Source organism: Vicugna pacos, chromosome 20, assembly GCF_048564905.1.
Source record: "Vicugna pacos chromosome 20, VicPac4, whole genome shotgun sequence".
Taxonomy (NCBI): Eukaryota; Metazoa; Chordata; class Mammalia; order Artiodactyla; family Camelidae; genus Vicugna; species Vicugna pacos.
This window is the reverse complement of record NC_133006.1, coordinates 16,573,068-16,598,257: the sequence shown is the minus strand read 5'-3', so window position 1 is coordinate 16,598,257 and position 25,190 is coordinate 16,573,068. Positions and strand designations below refer to the sequence as shown.

The 25,190-nt window shown below is 52.3% G+C and overlaps 2 protein-coding genes across 3 annotated transcripts; one reads left to right on the top strand and one right to left on the bottom strand.

Moving 5' to 3' along the window:
- Positions 1 to 887: 887 nt before the first annotated feature.
- Positions 888 to 12,880, bottom strand: UNC5CL (unc-5 family C-terminal like). 2 transcript variants are annotated; one of them, XM_031688513.2, is made up of 9 exons: positions 12,625 to 12,880; positions 8,624 to 9,143; positions 7,795 to 8,095; positions 6,796 to 7,058; positions 5,990 to 6,091; positions 5,661 to 5,728; positions 4,721 to 4,821; positions 4,478 to 4,591; positions 888 to 2,572 (listed from the first exon to the last, which is right to left on the bottom strand). In XM_031688513.2, the coding sequence occupies exons 2-9, from the start codon at positions 9,006 to 9,008 to the stop codon at positions 2,350 to 2,352; spliced, it is 1,557 nt and encodes a 518-aa protein (XP_031544373.1). In that variant the 5' UTR covers positions 9,009 to 9,143; positions 12,625 to 12,880; the 3' UTR covers positions 888 to 2,349. The 2 variants fall into 2 exon arrangements, with proteins under 2 accessions (XP_031544373.1, XP_006202093.1); XM_006202031.4 differs by having other exon boundaries at positions 12,630 to 12,880.
- Positions 12,881 to 15,869: 2,989 nt separating this feature from the next.
- TSPO2 (translocator protein 2) lies at positions 15,870 to 16,967 on the top strand. The gene is given in 4 exon segments (XM_072945815.1): positions 15,870 to 16,042; positions 16,414 to 16,513; positions 16,564 to 16,882; positions 16,885 to 16,967. Coding segments are annotated over 4 exon segments (675 nt in total).
- The last annotated feature ends 8,223 nt before the right edge of the window (positions 16,968 to 25,190 follow it).

The window sequence follows — 25,190 nt, the reverse complement described above, 5'->3', positions numbered from 1 at the left end:
ATAGAAGAAAGCCCTCGGGGAGCCTCAAACAAGGTTGCTTCATTCCAAGGCGAAGAGACTGAAGCCAGAGAGGTAAAAGCCGTGCTAATTAGCGCTAGAGCCAGGGCTGAGCACTTAATGTCCCTGCGCCCCTGGAGCACACCATCTCTTGGCTTTAGGAGCTGATAAACACAGCCAATTGGGTTTGATTTAAGGAAGGAAGGATCCACCCTACAGAGATCAGGCAGCTTGCCACCTATCTCAAGATTTCCAAGCCTCCTGCTCCCCACTGCAAGCCCATTCTGACAGATTAGGGCTGGGGCCAGAAAGCATTCCCTCCCATCATAGAAACACCCCCACCTGTGGCTTCTAGTCACAATTCCAGAAGGTTTGAAACTCTTAAAATGATTTGTTCCAGGGTAGGAAGTAACACAAAATAAAGATGACTTTGGCTGGTGTGGAGAGCAAGGAAGAGACAATAGGAGAAAAGGGGAAAACTGTGCTGGACTCCAGAGGACAAAGATGCTCTTAGCAGCCCAGTTCCAAGCCAAGAGCAGAGGGAGAAGGCTAAGGTACCAGCCTGGCATAGGTGGCAGCCCCTAGTGGCGAGGGGCTGGGCGGGGAGTAACAGAGGGTGGACAGGGTTACAGGAAGAGGGAGGGGGTGCGAGGGTCCCATCCTGGAGGCTTGCTTCTAGCAGAAAGGGAAGAGAACCTTCCTGATTTACCATGCTGGACCAAGACAATGGCCACACTGGAAGTACAATCTGCAAAATGCTGCCCTCCAACCCACCCCCATCCATACGATTTTACCACATAAAACCATTCATACCCACATCCAAATTTATCAATCTGAGCAAAATGTAGTTAGTAGCAAAGAAAAGCAATTTTCGTGTTTTATTATACAATATTGCTCACCACAGAAAAAGCTTTAGTATTTTTTTAATTAAATACAGAAGCAAACTGTTAGTGTTGCCAGAGAGATCATTTGTCTGCCCTTGAACAAATTAACAACACCTGTTTGCAAACAAAAGGCTTGAGTTGAGTCAAACCCTTTGTTCTCTTTTCAGGATCCAGCCTATTGATCTATTTTCTATACAGTGCCTAACACATAGTAGGTGCTGAATAAATCACTGTTGACTGAAAGGGCTGTTCTTTAATCCCTAACCTTTTATTTTCTGACCCTAAATTTGATCTTGATTCATGGGGTAGAATCCCCACCCATCCATTCCTAGGGTAGACCGGTGTCTTTCAATTGCTTTTGATACATAACATTGGTTTAGAGACACTTGCCTGGGGGAGAATGCCTGAGGGTTGCAGAGAGAGAGAGAGAAACACATAAGGGTAGGTTCAGTAACTAGGTAGAGACAAAAAGATGGTAACAGAGAGCCTGAGAGATTCAGGGATGGAGCTACTGCAGGAGACAGTGACAGCAAAATGAAGTCAGAGAGACTTAAAAATTCAGTTTTAATCGCAAGATAAAGAGATGAAAGTTTGGGCAACAGTCATAATCTTGAAGTTTCTTTTCAGCTTTGATGTTTTATGACAGAGATAATGGCAGAGATAAAGGAAGACAAGGCAAGGATGGGAGGATAAAGAGATCAAGGAAGGCAAAGGAGACAGGTGGACAGCCAGGTATGACTGCCCATCTTCAGATCTGGCCTTGAACCCTTGTCCTCCCTCACCTCACACCCACAGCGCTGGGCTCCTTCATGCCTCAGCACCCCATGAAGACTCAGCTCCTACCGTGATCCACTCAGCATCCCCTGCTCCCCCCACTTTAAGATCTCTGAACCACTCTTTGCCTGTCCAGCATTCTCCACGAGGCTTTCTCACTGCTCCAGCCCATATCCACTCCTTCCCTTCTCAACTCTTAAAGCATGGACATTTCATACCACACCCAACTCTTCTGACCACAGGGCATGTTGTTTAGAGTTCTACCTCAGCCACTATGGGCTCATCTTGATTCCCACAAGAGAACTGTGGTCTTGCCAAGGCTCCAAACCCGAGCCCATATATTCCAGGATTCCCCATGATACTCAGTCCAATGCCAGGTATCACTAAGTGCTTAGTGAATACTTGTGGGCTCACCAGTCCCCAAGGAGTGCCAACAGGGCAGCAATAGTCCATAGGTCTGTTAGTTTCCCAGAGGCTGGCCATCTCCTAGGCTCATGCGCCCCCTGCTGGCCAGGACAGGATCTGCACACAGAACGAAGACCAAAACGGTGGTCCTGACCCGGGGAGGCCAACAATCGACCCCAGTGAGGTCGATGGGCACAGACAGGAACAGATGCTGTGTTCTTCCTACGTGTCGGGGCACACCCACGGCCTCCCCGTGGACAGCGCCCCACCCTGCCCCGCAGCAGGGCGCTCAGAACTTCTCGTCCAGCTCCAGGCCCTGGTTCTCCTGGGCGCCCCCGCGGACCGGGGCTGGGCTGCCGCTTTGCGTCCCGCTCAGGTAGCTCTGGATGACGGAGGCGCAGTCCAGCCGCTCCATGATGGTCATGAGGTAGTGCAGCTCCTGCAGGCTGCCGTTCTGCTCCTCGAACAGCTCCAGGATGGCTGCCGCGGGGCTGCGCTGGCAGGACAGGAACCTGGAGGGGAGGTGGGCGGTCCGGGGGAGGTGACAGGAGGAGGGGCACTGCAGCGAGATCCACCCCTCCCCCAGCTCCTCATCCTCCTCCTGTCTGCCTTCCGGGGCAGTCGGGATGCTGGCAAGGCCCAGGACTTTGAAATCTGAGATTGCCCCAGCTCAAATCTGATATTGCCCTGGCCCAAAAGGTAATCCTCTCCAGGCCTCAGTTTCCTCTTCTTACAGCAGGGCTTGGATGAGAAGACCTCTAAGTTGGCTTCCAGTTCTGATGTTCTGCAATTGCCTTCTCTATGTCCCCTACTCCAAACACACCCTCCCCTCCCCTCCCTCTCTCCCAGGCCACCACATCCGGCCCACCACTAAGGAAGCAGCTGTTCCTAACCAAGACTTTTACCATGACCCTCCTCTGCTCAAAAACCTTTCAGAGTCCCTTTCGGCTACTAACCAAGCTCACTCTCCTGATTTTCTGGCTCATCCACCACCTGGCCCTGCCCTGTTTTTTCTGACCTTTTCTCCCTGAGCCGTCCCTCCTCAGGCCTATCCCTTTCCCACCTTAAACCATCAGACCCACGATCACCTCTGCTACCCCCAAACAGAAAGGTTGATCGCCCTCTTCCCCACCACCTGTTCCTGAAGCCTTTCTAATTTCCACCTCCCAGGTGGAGATCATTCTGCACTCCTCAGTTTGGACTTCTGGGCATAGCTCCCGCAAGTCTTTATTATTCATTTTTTAAAATTGAGATATATAGTTGACCCTTGAACAACACCACTTTGAACTACGTGGGTCCACTCACATGCAGATTTTTTTCAATAGTAAATAGTACATTCCTACCCTGTCCCTGGTTGGCTGAATCTGCAGATGGGGAATCGGGGATACGGAGGGCCGACTGTAAGTTATACTAGGATTTTCGACAGGATGGAGGGTCACACCTCTAATCCCCACGTTGTTCAAGGATCAACTGTAATTGACGTAAGTCTTCATTATTCTTGCTTTGGCCATCCCGTGTCCCCGTTTTCAGCTTGCTATGCAATATTGGACACATACAATAAGGTCAAAGGAGCATGTGCCCTGATTTTTTTTTAAGCTCTCTGTATCCCTTACTAGAGTGTAAGCTGCTAGGTAGGCACTGGGACCATGTCTCATTCATCTTGTATTCCAATGCTTAGCATAGTTTTTCCAGGACATTGTAGGTATTTGATAGATGTTTAATAAATGAGTGGTTTTAAAATCTACCCTGTTTTCTAGTCTCATCTCCTGGGTGAAGTCCTCCATGACCCCTGCTGTCACAGTCTTGAGTTCTGGGGCTTAGCTCAGAACTGGTCTACCGATCTCTCTTGACAGAGCCCACAGCTGCATTGCCCGCATCATTGCTGTTTATTGAATTAACACGTGCAAGGCACACAGCTACATGCTCTACACACATCATTCTATGGTCTGCCGTCCTGCCCCTCAGGGCATAGCATGTCAAGCACTCAGTATGTACCAGTGACTTACATGTGATCCAATATCTTTTTGAATATTTACTGAACACCAACCATGAGCCAGGCATCATTCTAGGTACCGAGAATGCCATGATAAGCAGAAAGAGTTCTAAAGCCTTCCTGTGGAGTCCCTCTCACTTCTCCTGCTCTGCTCCCCTGGCCTTTTCCCCTCTCACCTGCCACGTCCTCTCCTCTTTGTAGCCATGAGAACGAGGACTGCTCGGCTCTAACCAATGGGATTATTGTCCTAAGGAGATCAGCCCTGTTCTGGGGAGTGGTGGGGGTTGGGGGGAGATTGGCCATTCCCTGACTTTTAAGTCCCTCCCTTGTCTGTGGTCCAGTCTCCATGGGTCCCTCCAAGGGGTCCTGAGAATCCCACCCCAGTCCACCTTCCGCTCCCATGTTCAGACCTCACCCCTCTTACCGGATTTTCATACCGCAGAGCCCCAGGTGGGAGGCCAGTCGGCGCCAATCGTTGCCTGTGATGCTATTGGGCTCCAGCAACATCTGCAGCCGCTCAAAGAGCTCTGGGGGCAGCCTGCAGAGGGGGAAAGGGTGCTCTTGGAGGGGAGGATCAAGAGACCCAGTCTGGTTCCAGACACACCTCAATGCTGTGCTCGCCCTGCAGGCATCCCCCAGGCAGCAGCCCAAGCAACCCCCACCTCACCTATTGCATGGGGGTGGCTGGGTGACAGGGGGTGGCGCTGTCCAGGATTCCTCCTCTGATGCTTGAAATCTGAGGATTTCCATGTATTTGGTCTCCAAACCCTGAGCCGACAGAGGGGCAGGGAAACGTTTAGGGATCATACGACATCCCTCTGAAGGAGCTGGGGTGCCCACCTCCAGTCCCCATGTCTCTCCTTCAGCCTGTCACCCAGAGCCACTTAACCAGGAGACACAGCCCCACCCCACCAGCACCCTCTACCCTCTGCTTCCTCGACTCCAGAACCTTCTCACTTAAGTTTGCTCACTGAGCTCTTGGGGACCTGGGACATGAAGACCAAACAAAGTACATCCCAAGACACTAAGAGAAGTCCTGGGTGGGGTCATGGGCAGGGGGAGGTCGTCCAATAACAGAGACTGAACTCGGGCATACGTGCCCACTTCTTCCATTCCTCCTCTCCTTGGCTCCTCCTCCCTAAGTGATACTGCAAGGAGTATCTGCCTCCTCCCCAATAAGATGCCACCATGGCTCCCCAAAGATTCTCCAGGCCTGACTTCTTCATACCTTCCCTCAGGAGAGCAGAGTATCTAAATCCCATTCCACCCACTCAAGACCCCTTCCTGGTTACTCTCCACCTTAAGATATATAGCACCATCTCTCAGATGTAGACCGTCAGTCCAAAAAGAAGCCACATCCAGGTGGGGAGAAAGGGTTACTCTAGGGTTTGGTTCTTTTACCCTCCTGCAAGATTCATCCACGGATAGACAGGAGTCAGGAATGCTGAGTAACTTGGAGGCCAGGAGGTCTCTGCGCTGGAAAAATGCCCTCTTCCCTTGCTTGATTATGTGCCTAGAGCCATACTTCCTGGGCACCAGACCCTTGCCCACTTTGCCCAGAACACCCCCAGGCTCTGCCCTTCCTCTGCCCCTCAGCTCCAACTCACATCCTGGAAGGTGTGCATGGTGACGATGATCTCATTGGTCAGTGCCGAGCAGTCTTCGTTCTCACTGGCTGCAAAGAGGAGATGTAGCAGGTGAGAGAGGAAAAGGCCCCAGGGAGGAGAGCAGGAGAGCGAAAGGGACCCCACAGTAAGACTGGAAATCTGAAGCAGCTGCGCAGGCCACCCCGGCTTCCTCACTGCAAAGATCTGCCGTGGCCCCTCGCCTTTAAGAGAGGGTCTGCGGGCACGGCTGAGTGAGGAGCTGCGGGGCTCCAGGGTGACCGGGAGCAGAGAGGAGAGGGCAGCAGGTGGATGCAAGGCTCCTGGACTACCTGCTTTTCTGCGGAAGCAGAAGGAGCGGAAGGGGCACTTTCCATGCCAGATGTGCAGATGGGGGACCAGCTGGCAACTGCTGTCGTCCACATTCTCCCAGCCTGGGGAGGGGCAGAGAGCAGAGGGCCTCAGAGAGCGGGGCCTTCCACGGGGGTTTAAGGAGGCCACTGTGTGGCAGGCGCTGTGCAGGGCACTGTGGGGAGGGCGGGGGAGGGAGCAAAGGATGGGAGTCCCCAGAGCCTGGGGGGGACCCCGAGCGGTCTTCCTTCTACCAACACACACTGCCCCCAACACACAGCACACAGACCCCCCGCCCCTCCACCCTCCACTCCAACCCCCACCCTCCCATCTACTACCCCCGGAAGCAGCCACACATGTGTTCCCATGTCCTCAACCACACAAACACCCCGACCCCATCGTCAATTCCCGTAGCCAACCCACAACACAAGGAGGGCAGAAAAGACTGGGCCTCCTCCTCTGACACCAGCTCCATCAGGACGGGACAACAGAAACCTCCCCTTCCCTCCCTGACCCTGTGGGAGCCACACCTCTCCTCCCACCTCCCATCCACGTCACCTACCCTCCTACAGAGGGACTGGTGCTGAGTGGGCAACAGAGGGAGGAAGTGGGCAAAGCCTGGGGCTCTGGGAGGCACAGCAGGAGCCAGAGGCCCCCTTGAAGCTTCTGTCAACCCAGGATTCTCGAAAAGCAACTTGGAGTTCCCAGATTCCCACCTCAGGAGAGGTCCAGACCCCTTCCTCCAGTGGGATCCTGTTGCCCTGCCCCCCGGGCCTGCCTCCCTCACCCTCGGAGATGTATTTGAGTTTCAGGCACTGGTCCCCTTGGGCCCCGGTGAAATCGAAGAGCTGGCAGGGCCCACGCAGGCGCCCGCCGTGCGGCTGCTCGTTGGTCACAGCCCACTGCAGGGCACAGGGCGTGTTGTTGAGGAAGTAGACGCGCAGCTGCAGGTGGGACTGCCCCGGAGCCAGAGGCGAGCAGAACACGGCCAGCTGCAGCCACTTGCGGGCTTCCCGGCCCACCGGTGCCTCCAGCACGCAGGTGTAGAGGCTGCGGAGAGAGGCGGTGGCAGGGACCATGCACAGTGCCTGAGGGAGAGGCTGGGACACCAGCCCACTTGCCACCAGGCTCCCACTGCACCAGGGGCCTCTGTGGAGGCCTCCAAGGAGGTGAAGAGAACATTCCAGGGTGTGTGTAGGGAAGGCCTGGGGCGGAGGGGTCAGCTAAGGGGACAGAAAGTGAGTCATGTCACAGTGACCGTCACTGAGCAGGGAAAAGAGCCAGTGTGGGAAAGAGGGAAGCTGGTCTCAGGGCTGCCATGCTTGGGAGGGGTCCCACACATGGCCCTGCTCTGGTCAGTGGGTGGCAAGGGGACTGGGAGGCAGAAGGGTCTAAGATTCTAGAAAGACAGAACTAAGGACAGACGTGAGATGGGACGGAGTCAGAGAACTGGAGGGGGCAGACTGCCCTAGTCAGTTTGGGGATAGTCTTGGACTGGGGCACAGGGAAGAGACAATCTTAGGAACAGAGGTAGAGATGGGACAGGCCCCGTCTAGACAGAGGACTCTGGGTAGGCAGAGGGACCACAGTAAGGTGTGCAGTCCTGGATAGGGTTGGACAATGTAAGCTGTTATAGACACTAGGACAGAGGGACTGGGGAAGGACACGGGGATAAGGTATTTGCAGGCCATCGTGGACAGATAAAGGGGCCACCCCTACAGAAAGGTGAGGGTGAGGCCAGCAGAGAAAGGAGGCAGGAAGCACAGGCCAATGGGCAGGTGCCTACCTGAAGTGGGAGAGGAGGATGCGACATTCATCCCGGGAGGTGTGGTCTCCTGGCCGCCCCAGGGGCTTCCAGGCCTTGGCTTCCAGCAGGGTCGTGTTGCTGCTGTAGGTGCGGGCGTGGCTGGGTTGCTGGGCACAGTGCTTGAACGTGAGGGTGCAGGGCTTCAGGAAGGAGGCCCCATGGGGGCCACACGCCACCACGGGGCTCACCAGCCCCTGGGCTCGGGACAGTGAAGGGGCGTCTGACAGATCCCACACCAGGATCAGTGACACGCGCTCCTGGCGTCCCACAGACACAGCACCTGGGGAGGGGGCGAGCTGAGATGGGCCTGGCAAGCAGATACACCCTACCCCAGAAGAGGCCAGGCCAGAGTGGGAGAGGAGGTGGGGCGGGAGCCCAGGAGAGACGGTGCCCAGGGGAGAAGGCACATGGGGAGGCAGCACGGAAGGAGAGGAAGGTGACTCTGACTGCCTTGTGATGTCACCCTGAGCAAGTTGTCCCCTTCCTCCCAGGGCTGCTGCCAGCTCACACAGGGCCTTGTGTGAATTTGCAAAAGGTGCTCTTCCTCCAGACACCTTACTTCCCTTTATGGGAGAATCGTCATAACACACTGCTCACTAGAACAAGGCCCTTTACTTCCACCTGGCAGGACGCTGTCATAAACATTTGAAATATATCCACCTTTAGAGTTAAGAAAGTCAAACTAAACATATAAACAATTTTCAAAATTATGAAAATGTCTCTGAATGGTGCTCCCTTGGAGTTGGTGCCCTTGTCCAAAGTGCAACGTGAACAACTGTACCCTGAGAAGGGAGCTGGGTGCTGTTACCTGGTGGGATGAGCAGGGAAATGCCCGTATCCTGGAGCATCAGGCAGCCACCTCGGTGATCCACCTCTCGAGCCGAAAACACCAGCAGCTTGTGCATCAGCCGGCGGATGACGGTCTGGCCTTGGGTGGGTGTGTGCAGTTCCTGGTAGAAGGCGGCCATCTCCTGCAGCGTAGCTGGTGGGCACTGCCCGGAGGACTCATTTTCTGGCGGGGGAGTGGAATGGGACACTGGCTCCTCCTGGCTCTCCAGCTTCCAGCAGGCACCCAGCAGCCGGCGAGGACAGCGCCATCGAAGGCACTGGGCCAGAAGGACGGCACTGGCCACCGGAACCCCCACCAGCAGTAGGAACTGGGCGGGTTGGAGGGAACTCTCATGGGAGCACATCCACCTGGTCACTCGATGCTGCCAGATCCCCTGCACCCCTGTGCCAGCAGAGGACAAGGGCTCAGGGGAAAAAAGGAGTCAGTGCCAGATGAGCCTTTTCAAGGTCACGGAGGTGAGACTTGGCTTCCAAAGTGGCTGCAATGAGGGAGCAAATTGTCTTCATCTGCATGAACCCCACACACCCTGGTCAGATCAATTCCTTTAACAGAACTTTACCTATCTCTCTCTTCCTCAAGAACCTGCCATGGCTCCCCATGACCTAGTACATCAAATTAATCTCCCATGAGACAGAAAGACCTTGGATTTGCAATTAGAGATTGTGAGTTTAAATACCACCCTGGTCATTGCTGAGTGAGCTTGTCATATTGCTTAATGTGCCTCCATTTCCTCAAATGTCAAAATAGCTACTTTGATCTATGTGGGCTGATTTATGAAAATCTTAAAGTAGAAAAGCAAGCCACAAAGAGCTAGACATCTTCTGATCTCATTAATGTAAATAACAAAACTATATACAAGTATGGATACCTGTTCATGGATGTATATGTAAATGATAGAGAAATGTCTGGAGTAGCGCTGTGTAATAAACATATAATGTGAGCTATAGATGTGCTGGTAAACTTCCTAGGGGCCACATTAAAAAAGCAAAAAGAAACAGGAGAAATTAATTGTAATAATATATTTTATATAACTCGCTATATTCAAAATGTTATCATTTCGACAGATAATCAATATAAAATTATTGAGCTATTTTACATTCTTTTTTCGTACCAAGTCTTTGAAATCCATGTGTATTTTACACACCCAGCACATCGCAGCTGGGACTCACTCCACTTCAAATGCTCCGTCACTACATGTGCTGGTGATTCCTGTCTTGGACAGTGCTGGTCTAGGAGGGTACACCCCAAACTATTCCCACCGGTCATTACTGAAAAGGATGCGAAATTGGGGGCCTGGAGGCGTGAATGAGGACTTTCTATTTTCTGAAACTCTTTTTTCTGTATTCTTTGAACTTTTCACACCAAGCATGCATGTCTTTATACTAACTTTGTGATTCTTTTTACAAGCTATGAAAAGTAGGGGGAAAAAATAACCTCTCCGAGTGATTGTGAGGATGGCATGAGACCATGTGAAGAGCATCTGTAGATGATAAACCCTGTCCACATGTGTTTGCTCATGCCCCTCCTTCTTCCAGAAAGGTCAGAAGGTAGCTCCCAGGGATACATAAAACACAGGAGTCACAAAAGTTAAAGTGGAAGCCAAAAGAAAACGAAGACTAAAGGCGTGGTCCTCCAGTGAGGCTCACCTGGCCCCCAGCCTCAGCCTGGGGCCTGGGCCTTCGAGCAGCTCCCCGCACAGACACCAGCCCCTACCCAGGCCCTCAGAATCCACCGCCTCCTCCTCCCACTCCCCCTCTTCCTCCCTGAATTTCCAACAGCCCCATTCTCTGTCAGCCCAGGTCCCCACAGCTTGTTGATTTCAGCCTCTGGCCTTTGTTCCTGCTGTTCTCTGCTTCACCCCTCACCAGCTCCCCGCACCTGGACCCCTCCTGCTCGGTAGTGCCCCCCGCCCCCACCCCCCAGCCCTGGGCCATCTCCCCCTCCAAAAGCTCTCCGGCTGCCATCCCGCCACACTGAGTAACTCTTGGCCCTGTGCTGTCACATGTGGCTTTCCCACTCAAATGAACCATTTGTGAGCGTCAGCTGGGTTCCAGGCAGTGTGGGAAGTTCGTTCCTGCCAATGAAGATGTCTTATCCAGCTCTCAAGGAGCTTCTGAGGGCCTGGGATTCATTCACCCCAAGGCTGAGTTCTGTGAAACACCACATCCTCCTTCAAAGTCTTCAGGGTCCCCATGGTTGATCCCCTAGGATCCACACCAGAAAGCCTCCTGGCCCCCCTTCCTCCACTCCCTTTGCTCACACCACCCCCACCCCGGAGCTGAGGCCTTGTCCCAGGCCTCCTGTTCCTTCCCTGTCCACCTTCTTCCTCCCTTCTACGGGCCCCAGGAAACCGAAGACCCACTCCCAGGTCTTCCCAGTCAGGGGCCGAAGCTCCTCTGTATCTTCAGGATTGGGTAATGCGGAGCAGGGTGGGGACCTGTTTGCCTCATGTCCTCATGGAAGACGGAGACAAAAAGGGAAGGTGTGGCACTGCTCCCTTGGCCTTAAACTCCGAGGCTGCAGACAGTGCCCCGGCACGGCAGGCAGGTGACATAAGTGAGCCGGCCTCAGCCTGCCCTCAGCCTGCGGGGAATGGGCGTCAGAGCCGCAGTCTTCCCTTGACCTTCCATCCAATCCTTCCGGTTCTTTCACATTAAAGATAATCAGAATTATAACTGTAGTAATAATAGCTAACAGTCAGGGAGCTTCACTCCGTGCCAGTGCGTTAACGCGCTCTACCTGGCCTAGCTCATTCCATCCTCGGAGCAGATTTATGAGCTGCCTGTTATTTTTAACTCCATTTCACAGGTAAGGAAGCCAGGTTTTCTCCCCCAGTAAGGACAGAGGGGAGATTATTAAACTTCAGAAGGGAAGGATGAGCAGAGATGACGAGGACTTCCAGAAACACTCCCTCTCTCCCTCTGCCCCATCTTTTTCTCCGGGGTCTTTTCTTTCCACTTCTAGAGGAAATGAAGTTGGAAGACAAAGAAACAAAAATAAACAAAAGGAAAAATAAACAGAAGGAACTAAAGGCACAACCTTAGTGCCACAGCCAGTGATGCCCTGCACCCCCCGCCCACAGAGGCGCCAGTGACAGGGGATGGGTCAGATATTGGGAAAGAAAGGAGGGGCTCCCTCTGTTTCTATAGCAACAACCTTCCTGGGGCCTCCAAAGACCAGAGTCCAAATCCCCTCCACCCCATTGGGTGGCACAGTGGAGTCCCCTTGCCCAGCCTTCCAACCTGGAGGGCCTTTCAATGGCCCATTCATTACCTGGCCTGGAGAAGGTTCACTCCTCCCCCAGCTCAGCCTCCCTTCTCCAAGGCTGAGAGCTCTCCAGGCCACCCTGGACCCCACTCTATCCTCTCTTTTGCCCCAGGACAGGGCAGGGTCCTGAACCTACAGCATAGCAACCAGCAAAATGCAGGCTGGAGCCTCCTAACCACATGCCTGACTCTGTATTACCCATGTCTCCAGTTTGTCTTGTCTTGTCCCAGAACCCATGTCATCCTGGGTAGCACCTCCCCAAGATGAAGGTCCTTTAGGATGCTGTCATCTGTCCCTCCACACAAGGATCCGGGCTCCCACTACAAAGCTCTGCTTGTATCCTTTGAGGAAACTCTCAACCCTTCTCCCATGTCACTGGTTGTTTTTGTGTCTACTCAACCACCGGAAAACTTCCAGTTTCTGAAGGACAGAAAAAGTACCGGGATGGATAAGTCCAAACCTAAGTCATGGCCGCATTCATCAGCATAGTTTACATTTCCATAGTGCATTCCCCTGCTCCTCACACCCGCTGGGCAGTGGCCCTCTCCCAAGCCCTTTTCTCGTCTCCTGCTCCAGCACAGGTTCTCCACTCTCTGCCTGGCCCTGCTGAGCTGGCCTGGCTCCTCCCCTGAGTCCCAGGTGGCCCCATGGTAATGCCCACCCCACCCCTAGCTGCCTCAGGGGGTGTTCACCTTACTGTGTAGGGGCTCCCAGAGGCTGCCGGCTTGTCCAGGAACAGTAGCTCTGTCGCTGAGAAACAGAAAGGTCAGCCAGACCCCGTCACCAGGCCAGCAGACAAGTGGAGGTGGGCGGGGAATCCAGGCAGGAGTGGCGCTTCCCGCTTCCTGGCAGAGTCCTCCTCCTAGCCGCCCTGAAGAGGGGTGGGGGAGTCTGTCTCCGTCCTTTGGCAAAGTCCAGCCGAGGTGAGGGAGCAGCCGAGGATCCCAGAAATCGGTGGACTTACCAGTCTAGGTCTGGAAGGGAGGGGACAGAGGGAGACAACGTGTTACAGGTGAAACCCCTCTACAGTGCCCTCTACTGGTCAGTGACCATCCCCAGCCAGAGGCTGTTGAAATGGCACAAGATCAGAGGAGGAACCCTAACCAGAGCTTCTCAAACTATAATGTGCACACAAACACTGTAAGAATGTGTGTTCTGATCCCATAGATCTGGGGTGGGACCTGAAGTTCTGCATCTTTAAGAAGCCCCCAGGGGATACCATGGCGGCCTGCCCAGGGAGCAAAGACCATACCCAGTTCCACCACTTCCCACACAGATATGCTAGTGGAGGCACTGAGAGGGCTGTCAACCCACAAGTTGCTGACAGCATTGGGTGTACCCATATCTGCTCCCTCCCAGCACACTTTCCACTGCCCACAGGGACACTGCCACTTAGGGGAGAGCTGAAATTGTGGCCGTTTACCAGTCTAAGTCCTTCCTTAGAAACTGCCCAGGAAAGACAATGCCACTGGAATGAAGCTCCCTGTGCAGAGGGATGATTTTTCCAGCTGTTTACTGCTGAATCCTCAGCTCCTGGTACAGCCCATAGTAGCTGTTCACTAAAGACTTGAATGAATGAATGAATCGGTGAGAGAAAAGAGGAGGCATTTTGGATCCAGACTGCCAGCACTGAACCCAGTGACCCACCCACTGGCTGTGTCAGTTGCTCAACCCTCTGAGGCTCACTTTCCTTGTCTGTCAAATGCACATGATTATATTTACCTTGCAAGGGACAATGATGGGTCATTATCAAACTAATAAATATCAAGTGTGTGCAAAATGGGTGCTCGCTAAGTGGTAACTTGTCACCACGTTTTGACCTCCTGCAGCAGAGGAACCATGGTGAACTCCCCCAGCCCGGCAGTGATCATCTGTCCTAGAAAATAAGTAACTGCTGCTGCTTTCATCTTAGTTAATGATTCCCTGGCCTCCTGCCCTAGACTAAAACCCCCTCCCCTCTGCTACCTTTCCTGGGAGGATGGGATAAATGCCTCCTAGGGGTGCCCAGGTCCCCAAAGTGGAGAGATGGGGCAAAGGAATAGTGGAGAGCCACCAACCTGGGGAGGGGACCTCCTGTCTAAAGGACAAGCGAGGAAGAGGCACTCAGAACTTTGATAGGGACGAAGAGGGGAGGTGTTAGTCTTTGCTGGACAGAGCTCTTTCTGAGTCATACAGAAGGCTGCCTTCTCCTCTGAGTCATGAGCTCCCAGGGGTTTGTGAAACATCTGTCAAGCTCGATTCCAAGCCTGGAAGGGCCATGCCAACTACAGATTATAACCAGGGACTGTGTCCATGTCTCACGAGCTCATTTCCGAAGCTGGTGCTTGCCTCACCTGGGGACAGCCCCAGCTACAGGAAGATTCTGGGGAAATCTGAGGGTCCTCACCACCCCCATGGACACAAAGCTGTTCATGGGATGCAGAGACCACAGACATCAGTAGCCTGGCAGCCTGGGGCTGAACTGTCTCAGGAGGTCTGGGTCTCGCAGTGCCAAAGCCTCAACTGTTCCATTAAGGGGGGCCCTCCAGAGGCCAGGTCCAACAGATCAGGAGACCCCTGTTGAAATGAACCCTTCAGGGCCATGCAATCTGAACTCCCCAGCCAATGTCACCACCCTTGTGACTGGAGAAAGGCAGCCCAGCTGGGAGCCCCACTCCACCCCTCCCCCCACCTCCCACCCTCTGCCTTCCACATCATATGTCAGCAGGCACTCAGTCTGGGAGATGTGCTGCCTGAGGTAAGGGGAACACAGGCCTGGGAATAAATAAGGGGACGCCAGGAGTGAAGGAGAACAAGAAGAAAGGATTGGAGCAAGGAGGGGGGCCCTCCGACACTGGATAGAAAAAAAGAAAACAGATAGAGAGACAGGAAGGCAGAAAGTGAAGACATGGATGGTGAAGAGCAGAGAAAGATAAATAGAAAGGTGTCCAGGCCGGCAGGCTGGTCAGCCCTGTCCCTAGAACCTCCAGGACATGTTCCTGCATCCTTGACAAGAAAGTATGGAGTGGGCAGTCACTCCAGAACACTGAGAATAATCAATCACATCAATCATGGGCAGGAGGCTGAAATATCACAGGCAAAGAAGAAGCATGATATTGGGTGGGGGCCTTGGTTGGAGGAGGGTCTGTGCATCACCCCACATGCGAATGACTTAACAAAGCAAAATGCAAATGAACATGGCAGCATTTTCATCAGAGACCAGGCAGTTATTTCCTTGAGAAGTCAGGCCACAAGAAATCTGGGTGCTCATGTAGGTGGCCCTGACCCTCTGTAAGTGGAAAGATGGAAGGGGAACCTCCCCCAGCCCCGGAGAGGTAGATGAGAGCTTCAGAGAAAGGCACCTACAGTGTCACTCTGCTGAGTTCGAATTTGGGCAGGTGCTCAGGTGGGGTGGGCTCCTGTAGTCTGCCAGTCTGGTACAGCAACGTAAGCCGGGGCAGATGGGCTGGCCCATTCTGGACCAAAAAAGACTCCCAGGGATCTCTGGCTCCTGCCTTCCAAACGTGGTTCTTCCAGGTTGGTTATGGCAACTTGGTTGAATTCAGTCTAAGACACTGTCCCATCGAGGGCCTGCTACGTACCTGGCCAAGTGCCACCTGCTGTAGGAGGCAGAAAAGACAGGCGTAGCTGGACCTGAGATCCAGGAGTCAGACACAAGTTGGGGAAGAGGAGTCTTCACTAAGAAGCAGGTATCAATACTGGACAGTATACTCGGTGCCAAATGAGTGGTGTGGAGAAAAGAAGTGCATGGAAAACAGAAAAGGTGATGTGGGCTCAGAGGAGCAGGATGGGAGCTGGCCCAACGCAGCCTCTAGGACTAGACCTCCTACGAGGGCTCAGGTAGAAGGAGACAGATGGGCAGACACAGGGAAAGGACCAGGGGAAGGCTACCATTAGTGTGTTCTCTGCCTCCCCAGATTGTGCCTCCTTGAGGAGAATGTGGCCTCAAGGGGTCATCTTCGTGGCCCTGGCACTCCTAGGGCCCACCCTGGTCAGGCTGTTCACCAATCATTGGATGTCTGGTTGGTGTGACAGCCTGAAGTAGCTACCCCGGTGCCCATCCCACAAGGTTCTGTTGCTTGTGTGGACAACCATCTACCCTGTCATAGGGTGAGGACCCATTTCTCATGTCATGGGGTGGGAACAAGTCTCCCATCCCTGAAGTGCTGCTGCATTCTGACCTCCAAAGGGCTGGTACCTCATCTTGCCTCCTCTGATGTGTCCCCTCTGTACCTGCCTTGGATTCCAGCCCGTCTTCTTCCACCCTCTCCCAGTCTCTCCATCCCCTCCCCACATCACCAAGCCCACTTCTTCCCACCACTTTCCCTGCCCCAGCCCTCAAATGAAGCCTAGACCCACTTACCCCTTTTCAGCCCAGGAGGATTACCTGTTGGTAACCAAAATGCCTTACGCCAGAAGGCTTCCTCCATTTACCATGGAAACACTCTCCTCTGAGCGTTTCTGCCAACATCTCTCCACAGCTATGCCTCCTACCTGGTGTGGAAGGACCTGGGAGGGGGCTTCGGGCGGGCCCTGGCCCTGCCTCTAGGCCTCTCTGCTGCGCAGCTCGCCATCAGCTGGGTTGTCCTGATTCTCTTCCTAGCCCACTCCCTGGGTCTGGAAAGTCATAAGGGCTCAGCACCGGAATAGCATGGGAAATGGGGGGCTGCCAGGACTCAGAAGCAGATGGAATGGCAGGTCAATCGGGTGCAGGCAGTAACGGCTGGGCAGACTTCTCTGAGCCAGGAACTGGACTCGCTGGGTCCAGGATGCTGCAGAAAGGTCAAGGGCCACTTCCCAGGGCAGCCTGCCTGACCGCCCTGCCCCCTGCCCAGGCCCTGCCGCACCTGCTGCTGCTCTTCAGGCTGGTGGTGAGCATGGCACTGATCTGGCACCCCACCAACAAACTGGCTGCCCTGCTCCCGCTGCCCTACCTGGCCTGGCTCACTGTGATCAATCCATCACCTATCACCTGTGAAGGGACAGCCTTTGTCCAGACCACCAGCCTCAGCCCATGGGGGAGGAAAGCAACTGAGGCACGTGGGCTGGGGAGCAGGGGAAGCGGCCAGGGATTGACAATTCCCCACAGGTGACGCGTCCCATTGTGGCCACTGTCCTGGGCCCTCCACTGCCACTTTCCATTAGAATTCAGAGACATGGGGAAAAGGGAAGAGACTTATTTTATACTTAATATAAATTAATAAATCCTGTATTAATAAGTATTAATTTAATTGTATAAATGAATAAAATCCTGTTAATGAACTTTGAGGGTGTGATGTCTAGGGTGGCAGGGCTGGAATGAGCATGTCTGCATGTGTGTGAGTGTGCACACGTGAATGAAGGTGTGAATGCACGTATTCGGAGGGCGGGTGCACCATCTCCACTCACATGCCCTCCCAAACCTGATCCCAAAGTTTAGGACTTAGATTATTGATTACCTGAAAAACAAAATGTATTTGAAAAGTTACATAAAAGGAAAACAGAAAAGCAAAGTCAAAAGGATACCAATTATAGGTGTCAAGTTATATATTTTATACTATGTATTATATGTAAATACAAATATATATTATGTATTATATATAAAAATATGTTATATTAATCTGTTTAATTCATCTATTTTATTAATTCAGTACATTAATTATACTAATGACTATACAATAATACATGATATGGTTATATATGTTATACCAGTACCTTATGTCATTATCTGATACATATGAATGTATAAGTAAGATTATAGATCATTTTTTATTTTTGTTTTCATATACTCATACTATTGGGTTTTTGCTTCAATTCATTATTATTACTATACGAAAAAAAGTTGAAAAAAAAAAGAGATGTAGTGATTTCAGTAGGAGTGTCTTGTCCACCCTTCTCTCTTTCTAAACCTTCTCATTGGCTTTTTTCTTTTCATCTCTTCCTGCCTCTTGTTTCCTACTCCTCTTGTTTCAAAGCCCGGATGGTGGCAAGGAGTGACTGCCCCAGGGCTGCCTCCCCAAATCCTAAAACAAGGCCAGCTGGAAGGCCAGGCGCCTTGCGGCAAGAGCTTTTAAAAATACCGACCAGACTCTCTAGGGATGGGCCTGGGCCTTGGTGTTTTTAAAACTCCCAGGACCTCCTCACGTGCAGCCCACCTGAGAACCACTGCTGAGCGTGTCCCAGAACCAGCCAGGAGCCTATTAAAATGTGTATTCCTTGGACCCCACCCCAGATTCTGAATCAGAACTTTTGGGGTGGGCTTCATGCATTTTTAGATTTAACAAGCTCCCAGCACTTCTGTCACCTGCGCTCACCAAAATTTGAGAGCTCCAGGCACGGATGGTCCCTCAGGGCCCATTTTGCTTTGACAGCCTTTGGTTCTGTGAGCTGAGTTTTGCGCCTAGAACCAACTGTGCCCTCTCAGGTGGGGGCCAAGGACCACACAGAGGGGAACAGCCAGAGGACACCATCATTTGAGAAGGAGACTGGCTTTTCCTGGAGCTTGCCAAGGGAGGACTAGCGAGAAGGAATCTGCATTGTCCCCGCCTCCACAAAGGGTGTGCTCTGCCCAGCAGGGCAGATCGGTCACCTGCATTCCTGGAGGGCACACACAGTGCCCCACCCACCTTTGTGTCCCCAGCCCCAGTGCAGCACAGGGCACAGAGAAGGTGTTCACACATCTTTGTTGATCAAATGATTGACTGAATAAATGAACACACTGTTCTATTAAAGGAAAGTGCTGACCAGCAGCCCACTAACACCTGCACCCCACTCTGGACCAACTGAAAAAGCCTCTTTTGGGGGCAGGGAAGGGCCCTAATAGTTTTTGAAACATCTCAGGTGGTTCTAATGTGCAGGCAGATTGAGAAGAGCTGCTGTGAGGCTTCTCCAAGTGTGGCCCAGTGACCACGTGGGGCACTTGCGCATGGCCGGGACTCCAGTCTCGTTCCAGACCCACGGAATCAGATCAGCTTGGGGAATGAGGGCCATAGGGTCCAGTGGTTAGCAGTTCTGGCCTTGGAGACAGACCAGCTTGGGCTTGGATACTGACTCTGTCATTTATTAACTGGTAACTGGGTACAAGTAACTGACTTCACTGTCTGTGCTTCATGCTCCTCAGCTGTAAAATAGGGAACTGCTGGGAAGAGTAAATGTGCCCGGCTGCTCCATCGCTGCGTGACCTTAAACAAGTGAACACCCCAGAAGTATCTGTCATTGTCCTTACGTCACCATCTCATGTAGGCATTACAAATATGCTACCAGTTTCATTTATGTTACCAATTCTAGAAGTTAAACTGGCCCTCCAAGAAGATGCACCATGCCTATCATATGACTCAGACCTCCCCAGGCCAAACTGATGCCACAAGCCCAGGGATCCAGATGCCTCTAGTTTTGGATATTGGCCCTAGAAGGAAGCTTGACTTGGATCAACCCGAAACTCTCATCCTCTGACCCCAAAGTCGTCCTTAAAATCCCCCTCAGCACCAGTTCCTTGGTTCCTGAATGGGAACCTCTAATCCCCGAGCCTCCCCACCTTTCCTCTTACCTTTCCTCTTCCCCCCCCCCTTCCCAGTTCTGAGCCCAGCCTGGAGTACACGCTGCCCTTGGCCCCTCCTCTCTTGTTACCTAGAGCTGTGCCTAAAAAGAGTCGGAGCTGTCTCCTCTCTTTGCCAGATGCAGCCCAGGAGTCCACCATCCAAATCACATGTGTGTGTGTCTCTGTCCTTGGGCAGTGTTTTTCCACCTGCCTCTGAATGGGCACATCGTGTCTGAAAGTGATTCACTCGGAAGGTAGGGGAGAGACAAGCCCTTCACCAATGTCTGGAGAGGTGGGGAGCAGCACCATGCAAAATAGCAACCTCAGAAGACAGGGTTAGCTCTCAGTCTACTGTCTCCTGGTGCCGTCTTTCGCCCCTGAACCCTTCAATTTCCTCCCTTTGCCAATGTCTGCAGGATGCGAATACACAGGGGTGAAGTGAGATGAGCAGACTGGTAGGTGTACATCTAGTGGACAAAGGTCAGCTGGGCTGGGAGAGGGGCAGCGTGCAAGCAGTGTTTTCTCTGCACATCTCCGGCCCCTCCTACCTACGGGCAGGTAGAGGTGATGCCCTATGGGAGGCGTAAGGCCCCTGAGTGCTGTCAGGCCCCGGCCAGGACTCCAAAGTCATGGCCACCATCCACTCTATCTCCTGGGGATCCCCTGCACACCAAGCCCAGTTTCAAAGTCTTCCCAGGGTTCCCTTTCCTTGTAGTTCCAGAAAACAAGCATAAGAACCTTTTGTTTTAAAGATTTATTGCTGATCCTCATTAGTGATGCACAGGTGACCCATCTAAACAAAGCCTGACTTTAGTCAGGGTCCCCTCGGATCTGGACCTCCCCTTTCATCCTCAAGCAGAGTCCACCAAGGCCCCTGGCTCTTTCCTAGCTTCAAGGACCCTTCATCACGGAGGCCCCCTCTTCTAGCACGCAAGCCAAGAGAACCCCTCTGTGTCACGCCAGACACAACAGTAGTTATTTGGCCTCATTTGTCCCTCTAGTGTCTATCTCCAAGTCCCCCAGCCCATCTAGAATGATTTGCTCAGGAGATCACCTGAAAAGCCCTACCCCCTCCACCTGCACCTACTCCAACACATTTCTACGGGCTGAAAATCTCCTCTCAAAAGTTGATTATTAAATTCATCACTTTCTCCCAGTAGGTTCTTCGACCCGGCAAACATCCCTTCAAAGGGGAACACTATTAGTCAACTTAATGGCCATGATTCTTATCAGACCATTTTCCTCAAAGAATCCAACCATGGGAGCCAGGTGGTGCCAGGAGTGGCCTCTAGAATGGAAGACCATGGTGACCAGGACTAAAGTTCCAGGTGTCACCATTCTCCCACAGGGTAGTGTGCCCTGCATGGCAAGCCAAGCATGGTGACCCACACAGGAGGCGATTGGAAACTCTGGCCTCCTCCCATCCCAGCCTCAGACTCTAGGAGACCCGTGGCCCTCTCCCTGCATCCTGCCAAGGCTCTGGACACCCCTGTGTTTATGTCAACAGAGCACTTGCCGACGGGGGCAGGCTCCTGCCTGCCAGCGGGGTGCCTGGTGCTCGTGGCCCGTTGTTTGTGTACCTCGTCTCAGTAGTGACCGAGGGGCAGGCACTCCCAGGCTGGGTCTCTGGGGCAACATGCTGTTGGGGTCCCAGCTGTCCCTGCACATAAAGCACCCACAACGGGCTCCCGAGGTGTCTTCTTTCACAGGGTGAGAATTTAAACCTTCCCCTGGTGAGGCTGCTATTTTTCCACCAGCCTCCAACTGGCCTCTCTACTCCCTTCCCAGTGAGGGCAGCTTGGCATCAGGCCGAGACCCAAGGAGTACCCGAACCTGACCCTGTCCCCTCCTCCCCAGCCACCTCTCAGAACCTCCGAATGCTTTCTGAAACAAGCGTGGGAAATGGGACAGGGAGAGGCAGGCCGCAGCATACCCTGGGCTTAATCCTGCTCCTTCCAGCCACCTCCACCGCACAGAAGGGGGCTAGGGCTAGGGCTACAGAGACAGGTTGGGAGAATTCCCTTTTCTGTTTCCATCCCCACTCACCAGCTGCCTGGCATCTCCATACCTATACCCCCTCACACACACACACACACACACACACACACACACACACACACACACTCATATATCAACTGCTTCCAGAGCCCAATCTCCCTGCAAGAACTCCCTCTCTCCTAGTCCCCTTCTTGCCCTCCTCCCTGAGAGCCTAGCCTCAGGGGTCCTGGAAGCAGTAGGGACTGAATGGTGCAGGAGTTAAGACTCTAAGGACACACAGTTCTACTCTCACTAGTTGGGTGACCTTGAGCAAGTCACTAAACCTCTCTGATCTCAATTTCCTCACCAATAAAATGAGTATAATAATAATACCTACCCCAACATTCTGATGAGGAGTGAATGAATTAATTTATGTAACCTGCTCAGAGCAGTGTCAATCCCTGAGTAGGGGTTGAGCTGGTGTCAGCTCTCACTGTTACTGAATTCCAGGCAGCATAACACAATGGGAAAAGCATGTAACTTGGAGGCTGACAGACTTGCGTTCAAATCCCAGCACCCACTGACCCCACTGAAATAAGTAGATACCTTATTTCCCAGTTTCCTCCTCTGCAGAAGGGGCGTACTGATATAAACTTACCCAGCAGTGTTAACGCAGGGGGTGGGGAACGCCTGTACTAAAAAGAGTATGGTGGCAGCTGCAGGAGGAGGAGTCCAGCTCCTGGCACCTGATCCCCCAGATTAGCTGCTGCACTCTGGGGCCAGCGGGGAAAACTGGTCAGACTTGGAAAGGAGAGCCAGGGACCAGGCAGGAATTCGGGCCCCCAGGAGGTGCCATAAATAGCCAGAGCAAGTCAGAGGCCCTCCAGGGAAGCGGGGAGGAGGGGCTGGAAAGCAGTAGTGGAAAAGGAAGCTGTCAGTCGTCAGTCCAGGAAGGGTCAGGACACTCTCCCAAGTGTCAAAGGTAAAGTTGTAGGTAGATGTGGTAGGAGCGAGGGGTCACCTCTTCAGAGAGGACCAGCTTGGGGACCAGCTCTGCACCATCTCCCAACATCACCCAGAGTCGGATCATTTCTTCTACACTCTTCCACCCTGCAAGTCTTTGGGAGACAGTCCTGCTTCCTCAGTTTCATCTTTTTGACCATCCTGGAATAGAGAGTAATAACTCAGCCTGCGTCACAGGCAGGAACCACTGAGGCCCAGAGATGCTAAGTGAGTTGGCCAAGATCACACAGTGAATCAAAGGCTGAGATGGGGATATGAACATGGATTTTTTTCCCCTCCCAATCCAGGGTTACACACAGCAGCCAAAATACAGGAAGCTACTCTCAAGAAGGAAGTCTTTCCAACAGGGGAAAGGATTCCTCCTCCCTACTTTCCTCCTTGCAAGACATTTCACACTCTTCCTTCATAGATCCAAGAACATCACAGCAGCTGCAACCACAAGTGGGACATAATGCTTTAGAGATGCAGCCATCAGAGCTTGCTGGGTGCAGCCCTAGAAATAAAAATGTAGGCTCAGAAGACCCGGACTTAAATCCTTGTGTGACCTTATACAAATCACTTCAACTTTCTGAGCTGCAGGGTCCCTAACCTGTAAAATGAAGCCAATAATACACACACACACACACACACACACACAACCGAGTGAGACTGGTGTGAGGACCACAGGCGATCATGCGTGCCTGAACACCCTCAGATGCTATAAAGACTGGGAGCTGTTCCTGGTGAGGCAGCACCTTATTTACCTCTGTCTCCTAGGTGTTTACCACAGTAGTGCCTGGCACATAGAAGCCCTCGATAAATGCTGATCAAATAAAAGAATGAAGTAAACTCTCTGCATTTAAATGTTGTGTGTCTGTGTGTTGGCTATTTATAAGCTATCATTGCCTTTACTTTGTGTACACAAGCACTACTACCGCAACCCTGTGCCTTACACCCTTGGGAAAAATACCTGAAAAAAATTACCTCTGGATAGGATGCTTTTAATAATAAGCCTAATAGGTAGGTTGACCGTATATGTAGTTGATTGTTCTACACTGGGTCACTTGGGGAGAGAAAGGGGCGTTCGTAGCAATTATGCCTGGAAAACAGATATAAACTGGGACGGTCCTGGGCAAACCAGAACACCTGGACATCTCGCTCACAAGGGGCCATGCTGCTGAGAGCTCTCTGGAAGAGAGAGCCTCCAATCCTCCGAACTATCCTGACTCCTATTCTCTAGTCAGACCATGGAAAGGGTCCCCTGCCTCCTCATCCCCACCACCCAACCCGACTGGGAGCTATGTTCAGACTGGTTCCCCCTTTTTCTCAGGTTCCTCGTTTTCAAACTCTAGGTGACCCAGATCCCATCCTTCTGTTGCCCTGAGAATGTACTAGAGTGTTTGCATTGCCCCAAACATGAAAACCCTTGGCCCCAGCTAGGCACACATCATGTGAAGTGCAAAAATCATCCAGCTCCCTCCCTGTGCTGTTGCAGCTCAGGGATTATTCTAAGGGCCCCGGTCATCTCTCATTAGTGTTGATAGGCTTATAGCTGGTCCCTTGACTTCTGCTCTTTCTCACCTTTTCTCTATTCTCAACAAAGCAGCCTGGGTGATCTTATAAAAATATATCAGACCACACATCTCACCTGTTCAAAGACAATGACTTCCCATCTCACTTAGAGAAAAAGCCAAGGCCCTTACAACAGCCTAAGGCCCCAGCTATTTATTCCTCATTTATCTCTCTGGCCTAATCTCCTAGGACTCTCAAGCCACACTGATGTCCTTACTTGTTCCTCAAATACATCCACCTCAGGATCTTTGCACCTGCTCTTCTCCTCCTTGGAACATGTTCCCCTTAGATATCCATATGATTATTTCCCTTACCTTCTTCAGATCTTTCCTCAATTGCCTTCTTTTCAAAGTTCTTCTCTGACCATCCTATAAAAACATGTCACTGTGTTTCCCCTCCCTGACTTTTCTCTTTAGTACCACCAAATAGACCATATATACTACTTGTCCAAACCCCTCAAGCCCTGTGAGGCAAGACTTTGTTTTGTTCTTTGCCATATCCCCAGTACCTGAAACAACACCTGGCATAGAGTAGATGCTCAATAAGTATTTATTGAATGAATAAAGGACCAATTGGGAAGGAACATGCATGGCGGTTGAATGTTTGGCCTCTGGTGTCAAATGGCCTGGGTTTTAACCCTGCCTCTGCTGCGGGCTGATGACCATAAGCATGGCCCTTAACCTTTCCGTGAGTCTCAGTTTCCTCATGTGTAACACGGGGATAATCCGCATTGCCTGCCAGGGCTGTGGAGAGCATTAAGTCCAATTTCACATGTAAAACACTAACATCATTGCCTGGCCTATTTTCAAAACTCCCAATTTAATAAATCTCAGTATTGTTACTCCTGGAGGCTCCCAGTGGATTTGACACTGCCTTATGTGCCCATAACCGGAAGCAGCATCCACTCCCTTTAAGTAACAACTCACAGTTTCTTTCCCAATTGGCAGTACTTCTCTGCCCTGTCTCAGGACCCTCCTTTCCTAAACCCAAATCTCCTCAACCAAATGGGCTCGGCTCTCTTTGCAACTGCCCCATTCTGCACAAGCCTTTTCCTGCTTAAACTTCTGAGAGAGCTTTCCTCCAAAATCTCAGGATATCCACCCTGGGGCCCTTCCATGATCCCACCAGGATGCTGGGAAAGTCTGGTGGGAAACAAAGGTGAGGGATAGAAAGTGAGGGCGGAGGAGAAGG